This window comes from Prunus avium, chromosome 1 (genome assembly GCF_965620075.1).
Source record: "Prunus avium chromosome 1, drPruAviu1.hap1.1, whole genome shotgun sequence".
NCBI lineage: Eukaryota > Viridiplantae > Streptophyta > Magnoliopsida > Rosales > Rosaceae > Prunus > Prunus avium.
The window spans coordinates 23169282-23177207 of NC_142284.1; the positions used below are offsets into that span (position 1 = coordinate 23169282).

Sequence of the window (7926 nt, forward strand, 5' to 3'; positions counted from 1 at the left end):
AATAGTATTTATAAATATCCACTTATATTATAACATGTAGACAAACTATACCACATGATTGTACTACGGTACTACACTACAATTTTGTATAGTAGGTTATTCATAGTTATACAGTTTCTTGTCATTTATTCACGTTGGAGTATACCTACTAGGGAGACTTTATTTTTTTGAAATATCATTTGAGACATCTAAAATTTGTATAGTGGGATATTCACAAACTATTGAATCCTGAGACATCTAATTTTGTATAGTAGGTTATTTATAGTTAGTTTTTTATAGAATTGCTTGTCATCCATTCACGTTCGCCTGATGTTTTTTCATCACACTTGTTCGCCTGATGTTTTTTCATCACACTTAAACGTCTCGATAGTTTACAATTTGTCAAAATTTTTTAAAGAATAATTTATGAATGAAGACTTGAAAAATATACGATTCGACTCTTTGAAATAAAATGCGGAATACGCCCACAAAGTGTCCCTTGAATTAGCTTATTTATATCCTCAATAAATTGGCAGGATAGGAAATCACAAAATAGGAAAATATAAACAAAATCAACTAAAGCTATTAATCAGCTAGTAACACACTAGACAACCCAGAAAAACCACTCAAGAGAAGGCAAGAGCTTATTGCCTATGCGTACGGGTGTAAATGAAGAAAAGCACAAAACACAAATTGAGGACTATCTTTCTAAACTACAACCCTAAAGTTAAAACATGAGCTCATTAAAACTGACTGGATCAAACATGGTTTAAATCCTATATATACATCAGGATAAAGTCGGGTCAGCGAGGGCCTAATGTGAGAGTCGATGAAACCGGTAATGTTCATGACAAAGAATCATACAAGAGTGAAGGTTAACTTGTAAGAAGAGTCCAGAATTCAAAGATAAAAATAAGATAATAAATATAGTTAACATCATCAGTAAGAGAAAATACATGCAACTTAAGTTAAAATCTAACATGCTACATTGCGTATCAATATGAGCAAAATTACCAAAGAGCTATGAGTGACGATATATTTGGAATTACAATGAAGAATTGATTAAAATAGATTGACTATATCTATAACTTATCCAAAATCAAACAGGTTATTAACATTTTACAGCAGAATTTGGAGTTCAGCCAGGCAATAAACAAAGGGAGAATAACAGTGAACAAAACCCAGTTCTTGCATAGGACTTTCGTACAGCAGTCTTGAATGCCACTATCTTAGCAAAGCAATGAGAATCAAAGCTTCAGTGAAAGCAACTTCTATCTAAAATTAAAATCCAATGTTTGAGTTCTGAGAAGGCCCATCCACTTCTAATAGAACTTTTCGCTCTTGAATTACCAGTTGCAAACCTCTTACATGGCCTTCTACACCTAGTTTGTAATTATACCACAACTGAAACAGATTCCTATGGTTTCCTCAGGTCTGAAACAAATTAACAAACAAAAATAATTAATAGATAGCTTTCTGCAATGTTGTACTTGGAAAATTATGAAAATGACATTGTTCTGGAACAGAACCTGAGTTAGACACTATATCAAACATCTTATCAGCAGAGCCATTTAAACTATAACCAATAGAAATTTTCAATTTAAATCGTACCTTGCCAATGAACTTCGCATTATGGTGAGCAAGAAGACAACGGGTCCCATTTCAGTGAAATTGTGGAATGACTGAAAGCTGGTATATGACAAACCAGGTTGAAACTATACATCTGTCCTAAAGGGAGCACACGGTTTAGTGTAACTATCAACTACCATGTTCTGCAGAGTACTCTCCTTGTGATTGATAATAAACGAAAATGACAAGAAACTGTCTAATCACTTGTCCAAATCTAACGTTAAGCTAGAACAAAATTTTGCATTCTGCAGTAAATGTCTAATGACAAGAAACTGTCTGATCGGTGAATGTCCGAATAACAACTATCTGAAGAGTTTACGACAGCACCACGCAGGACAATGACATTGAATTAAACTCAATTTCTGATTCCAAGGCATGTAGTAGATTTTAGCCTACACTTGATAGGATACGAATTTGCAGAATACATATGAAGTATATCAATCTATATCTTCAAAAACTTAAAGAACAGAAGCATGATAATCAACCATTTATTTATACTCTAGCAGTAACTCCTTCTCTCAATCTTGAAAAGAAGAATGATAGCTTTGCGCTTTTTTCAATACAGTGGAGCATAAAAATGGAATATAAACAGCTATCAGGAAACAAAAATAGTGGAAATCACCAGTGTATATATAACTTATTTCCCCAGCATTTAAGTTATCAACATTATTTTCTGCCATGGCAGTAATGAGTGCATGCATAAATCCTTTCTTTAGAGGCTCTATAGGCACTAATGAATTGGTATGTCTTGATTTCAATATCCACATGGTGGTGGCACTTGAAGTAACGACCAGGAAAATCAAAATTAGAAGCAGGTGCTTTACACCAATACAGCAGAAGACCACCGGTTAGACAAAATAAGATATATCTGGACTGCAAAAACAGATGCGGAATATAATCATATCAGTTCAAAACTAGTGTACAAAGTAATTAAATTACTCATATTTTTACCATAAAGAGAATCATTCATAAAAAGATCAAATAAGCCTAGACTAAAGAAGCATGAATAAGCAGACATATTTTGCACTATACAGCTATTAAGGCATAGCAAGAATGCTGCAGAAAATATACCATGTTAGCAAAAGAAGATAAAAGGAAAAGCATGCAGCCAAACATAATATGAGAGTTAAAGGATGAATGGCAGAAAGGATACAATTCAAGAGGGATGTTACTGCTGTCTCCAAGATTCTATGGTCATGTTAAACATGATATTTTTTACAAAAATAAAGTAAAAATCAACTTGGTGTGGCAGCAAAGAGAAGAGAAATAATAATGGAAAATACAACCATATATTATAAGTCTAACCTCACTTTCACACATCTCATACAAATCCTTAATCATTCATTCAACTCTTGACTACCCTAAGCCGTTGTAAGAAATACCTTAAATATACTGTGATGTTGTTGCTTCTTGGCCAATATCCACTTCACAGAAATACTATTTTGAACGATCACACAACTTTCTTGTTCAATTCAAATTTCTTCGTTTCTAATTAAGTGTGGATTTGTCTCTCAGGTCTGGTTTGTTGGGCCCTTGAAAACAGGGATAAGGCTAGAAGATTTGACGGTGATCTTCCTTTTACTTTTACTCACATCCGCTACCAGTAATACCAAACTCATCTTCAATCCCACCAATGGTATTATCCACCAACGGTATTATCCACCAACTACACCACCATCCTCATCCTCATCCTCATCCTCTTACTCATCAACCTAATTGTGATCATCATAATTCGGTTTCAGAATCAACTGCACAATTACGTTCTTTGTACATTCAACTAAACCATAGAATCCACTGCTACCCATCTTCTCAGCTCGCTGATGATCATGAGATTAATCCAAGATATGGTGTCCAGAAGATATTAGTCCTCTCTGGACCCAACCCTCTTCACAAATGAATCCTAGGTTTGTCTGGTTCATCAGAGTCGTACTCATAAAACAAATTGTTAACTGACTCCTCTTCGGAACTGGATTGGTTATTACCGATATCATCAACATATGGATCCACTTCTACACCATCACCTTTACTCTTCTTGTATAAACCTTTGCTCCTATCCAGGAGCCCTTTTCTCAACAGCCTTGCAAATCTTTCCCTCAAATCTACAGTGGGGTGTTTTTGCAAGAGTTGTTGATGGTCATAGGCTTCCCTTAGAATGACAGTTTGAGTGGCACACTTTTTTGAAATGTAGAAAATACCTGGATGGCGCTCAAACACTTTAGTGAACTTCTGGGGTAGGGCCAAAGGTTTACGAAGGTTGCTCACATTCTTACGCTCAGTTTTCTTGTGTATAGTTAGTTGAAGAAGCTCATGAAAAACCCCTACAATCCTCTTCTCCGATACATCTGTACGAGGATCTAAATGAGAGGCATCAGAGTACGGCGAAGTATAAGGGAGGGTCTGCCACTCCTTCAACCACTCCATGCATTTTCTCTTCAATCCAAAACCCCTCGTAAATCCAACAGGAAAAGCTAAACAGCCACTTCTTGCATCTTCTTCCTTCTGTTGTCTAGCAGAATTCTTTTGCAATTGGGAGACAGCGAGCTCCTCATCCCAGGATAAGAGCTTCAAGCCAATACGATCATCGGGGAGGCGGATGAAAGAGAATAGGTCAGGGTGATGTGGAATGACTGAGTGCTGGTAATCATATGGCAAGCCCAGGTCCCATTTCAGTTGGTCAAGGGTTTGTAAAGGAAGGGTCCAACCCTGGGTAAGCATGAGCAGTTTTTGAAGCCTATTAATGAGATCCATCTGATTCTGCTGAAGGACATTCAGTTCCTCATGGTAGAGTTGTAGGGCTTCAGGAGTCAAGCTAAAGCATGGGACACGAGCACCTCCACTCCAAAATGTGTGGGACTCAACAAAAACAGAAGGAAATTTCCTAATAAAAGTAGAGAGCTTCAGATCACAAGGAAGACTGAGTTGTCCACGATGGCAAGAGAGACGGTATATGGGGAGGCAGCCCTGACGTGAGGACGAGATAATGGAAACAAGAATACAGGCAGCTTTGAGATCCCTCTCAGCAGTCACAACAGCATCCAATCCCCTATCTTTCACCCATTTCAACTTCACATTCACAAGACCACGCTTGTGCTGGGAATTAAATCCGTGCTGACACCCACGGAGGAAACCAAACCCACCAACTTTAACAAATAGAAAAAACCGGACCATGATCCTTCTTGGTAAATATAGATGAGATCAGCAGCATTCTTACATTTCATTACATTGTGTGTTTTGGTAGCCTAAAGGGCAAGACTTTGTGCCCAAACAGTACAACTGCAAAAGGAAAAATCAACACTTGAATAAACAACAAAACATTCCCGCAAAACAACTATTGTCATTGTCATATGAGAAGGAAGGAAGCCATCAAATACATGAACTTAATAAAGTAAGTAATTCTGTGACCGGGGAATGACAATTTCTTTCTTTTTTTAACTAAGAAATATTGATTTATGTCTAATGATGCCACAATTGGAACAGAATTCCATCTTTCCTCAGCCTTAAAAAAATTAAGTAAAGAGAAACGACCTTAGCAATTAGCTTCCCGAATTCTCTGCTTGATAAACAACAAAAATGGCATTGCTATAGAGCACAATCTGAGCTAGACATTTTATCGAACATCTTACAGGCGAAAATGATATAAAGCTACAGTTACGCTGGTGCTGACTAAAAGGACAAAATGCAACAGCTAGCATTCAAGAAGAAATAGATTATACAACAATCGAATTATTAATCGACCCACCAGTTCACCACATACCAGATGAATTTGTATTTGTTGCCATTGCAAACGACAATCAAACCTAATAATAATGCATGAAAGACTAAGAAAAAGAAGAAACTAGCCTTTGAAAGAAACCCGCAACAACCAGAGATAAAAGCTTTGTTAAGCTTGATTTTGGTATGTGTCGGAGAAGTGATCGGGTATCGTTGGGAATGGTGGCTGGGAGGTGTGGGAGGAGGTGGAGGATGGTTTCGGCGGGTATCGTTGTTTTAATAATCTTTTTAAAAAGTTATTTTGTTTATATAAAAAAAAGGACAATGCTTGGCTCCTGATATATCAGGAGCCATTCCTCCTCCATACAAGATGTGGCCTTCTAAAAATATGACATCTGTCTCTTTTTTTTTTTTTTTTTTCACAGACTCTCTTTCTCTCTCTCCTCCCGTGTTCTCTCTTCTCTCTTCTCTCCATCTCTTTCTTCCACCATTCCCAAAATTTCCAAAACTCCCAAATAAATAACTCAATAAAATTAAAAAGGAGAGAAATCAATACATAGTGTTTGGGTGATGATGATGGAGGAGCAGCGATGGGAAGAGAAAGGGGCTGAAAATTTCTTCTAAAGAGTTGCAAGGGAAGAGACAGAGATGGGGAGAAGAGAGAAGAGAGAGCTGGGGGAGGAGAGGAGAGTGGGTGAGAAGAGAGAGAGGTAGAATCGGTGAAAAAAAAAAGAACAAAAAAGAACCATGGGAAGAGAAGAGAGAGCTGGGGAGAGTGGGTGAGACAAAAAAAAATGGAAAAAAAAAGAAACATGGGAAGAGACAGAGATGGGGAGATGAGAGAAGAAGAGAGAGCTTGGGGAGGAAAGGGAGAAATTATAGAATAGTACGGTATCACCACGTCAGCTGGTGATACTCCCATTCAAAATCTGCCACATGTCTATTTTATTTTTAAAAGTTAAAAACTAATTACAGCTGGATATGAAATTATACTTTTACCCTTTCAAATAAAATTTAAAAAAAAAATAAAAAAAGAACGAGTTACCCAAACTATCTCCCTCTGCTGCCGCACCCTTCTCTTTCACTCTCTCTCTCTCTCTTCTTCCCTCCATCTCTCCATCCTCTCTCGATAACATATGAGAAAGCTTTAGACTTTTCAATTGAATATGACCTGGCCAAAAGCTGACTTGGGATCAATTGGAATATGCAGATCTCATTCTTCTAGATGAGAGAGAGAAACTGAGAGAGCGGGGGCGATGGCCAGGGGAGGCAAAGCTGAGTGCAGTGGTTGGTGTACAATATTCTAGTTTTTTAATTTTTTTTATTCTTTTTATTTTGAGGGAGATGAATAAATGGGCAAAATTTCGATGTGGAAATAAACAACAAATGTAAGATAAAGTAGTTGCTGGTACAGTAGAGAGATGGAGGATTAGAAACTCAGAGAGAGGGGACGGCGAGCAGGACTGGTAATTTCAGTCGGGTGGGAGTGGTGCAATCTTCTTCTTTGTGGTTTTTCTTTTATTAATTTTATTGTGAAGGGTAAAATTGGATGTGAAAGTCCAGTTGTATAAAATACTGTAGTTTTCTTTAAAAAGAGACAGGTGGCAGATTTTGAGTGGGAGTATCACTATCTGACGTGGTGATACTGTACCATTCTATAATTTCTCGAGGAGAGGAGAGTGGGTAAGAAGAGAGAGGGAGGGTCAGTGAAAAAAAAAAAAAAAAAAAAAAAAAAAAAAAAAAAAAGACAGGTGTCATATTTTTAGAAGGCCACATCTTGTATGAGGAGTGCTAGCCATGTTATCAATTTAACACAAAATTAGACTATGGAATAAAAAGATTGATTAAACCTTGAAACATTCAGTTGTAAATTGATGAAATTGAAACTCCACACCAATATTTTTTTTTTCGATAATCCATGTTTCCATATCCCCTATAGGGGAGTGCTAGCAACCTTCTCTCTAACCTTCTCTTTTGGACCTTCTCCCTTCTTCTCATGACAAGTGTCACTTTCCTTACACTTAAAACAATGTCATTAATGCATCACACAAACTAGTTTTTGTTTTCCAAGTTTACCCTTATTAAATGTATTAATTTTTTTTAATAACAAGCTAATTTTTTTACAACTTTCTTACCATCTTGTTAAAAAATTAAATAAGAAAATAAAAACTGAAGTTTTTTATAAAAAAAAAAATTTCCAAAGAGAACGTGTGTTTTGTTATAAACAAAATAAAGATGATAACAATGTCATGAAACGAACTTTATTTTTGTAAAAAAAAAATATGACGTTTTTCTTATGTTTTTTTATTATTTAATTTTTAATAATGTGCTAAAGAAGTTGTAACAAAATTTGAATAAATTGAAGGAAATATAGAAGCCAATACATTTTAAAAGGGTAAACTTGGAAAACAAAAACTAACTTGTGTGATGAATTAATGACATTGTTTTAAGTGTAAGGAAAGTGACACTTGTCATGAGGAGAAGGGAGAATGTCCAAAAGAGAAGGTTGAGAGAAGGTTGCTAGCATTTCTCATACAGCAATTTGAATAATCACCAGTGTTGACCAGGGCGGCCCTTGCCCAAGGCCACTAGGGCATCGCCCGGGGC

The 7926-nt window shown here is 36.5% G+C and overlaps 1 protein-coding gene across 3 annotated transcripts; it reads right to left on the reverse strand.

The window, feature by feature from the left end:
* Positions 1-1037: 1037 nt before the first annotated feature.
* LOC110770110 (protein WHAT'S THIS FACTOR 9, mitochondrial) lies at positions 1038-6899 on the reverse strand. 3 transcript variants are annotated; one of them, XM_088252070.1, is made up of 4 exons: positions 5449-6898; positions 2991-4881; positions 1591-2481; positions 1038-1413 (listed from the first exon to the last, which is right to left on the reverse strand). In XM_088252070.1, the coding sequence occupies exon 2, from the start codon at positions 4774-4776 to the stop codon at positions 3496-3498; it is 1281 nt and encodes a 426-aa protein (XP_088108196.1). In that variant the 5' UTR covers positions 4777-4881; positions 5449-6898; the 3' UTR covers positions 1038-1413; positions 1591-2481; positions 2991-3495. The 3 variants fall into 3 exon arrangements, with proteins under 3 accessions (XP_088108196.1, XP_088108201.1, XP_021829883.2); XM_088252075.1 differs by having other exon boundaries at positions 1038-2481; positions 5363-6899; XM_021974191.2 differs by having other exon boundaries at positions 1038-2481.
* Between the last annotated feature and the right edge of the window lie 1027 nt (positions 6900-7926).

Coding starts and splice junctions, on each gene's coding strand:
- LOC110770110 (XM_088252075.1), bottom strand. CDS start 4,776: ATGGTCCGGTTTTTTCTATTTGTTAAAGTTGGTGGGTTTGGTTTCCTC.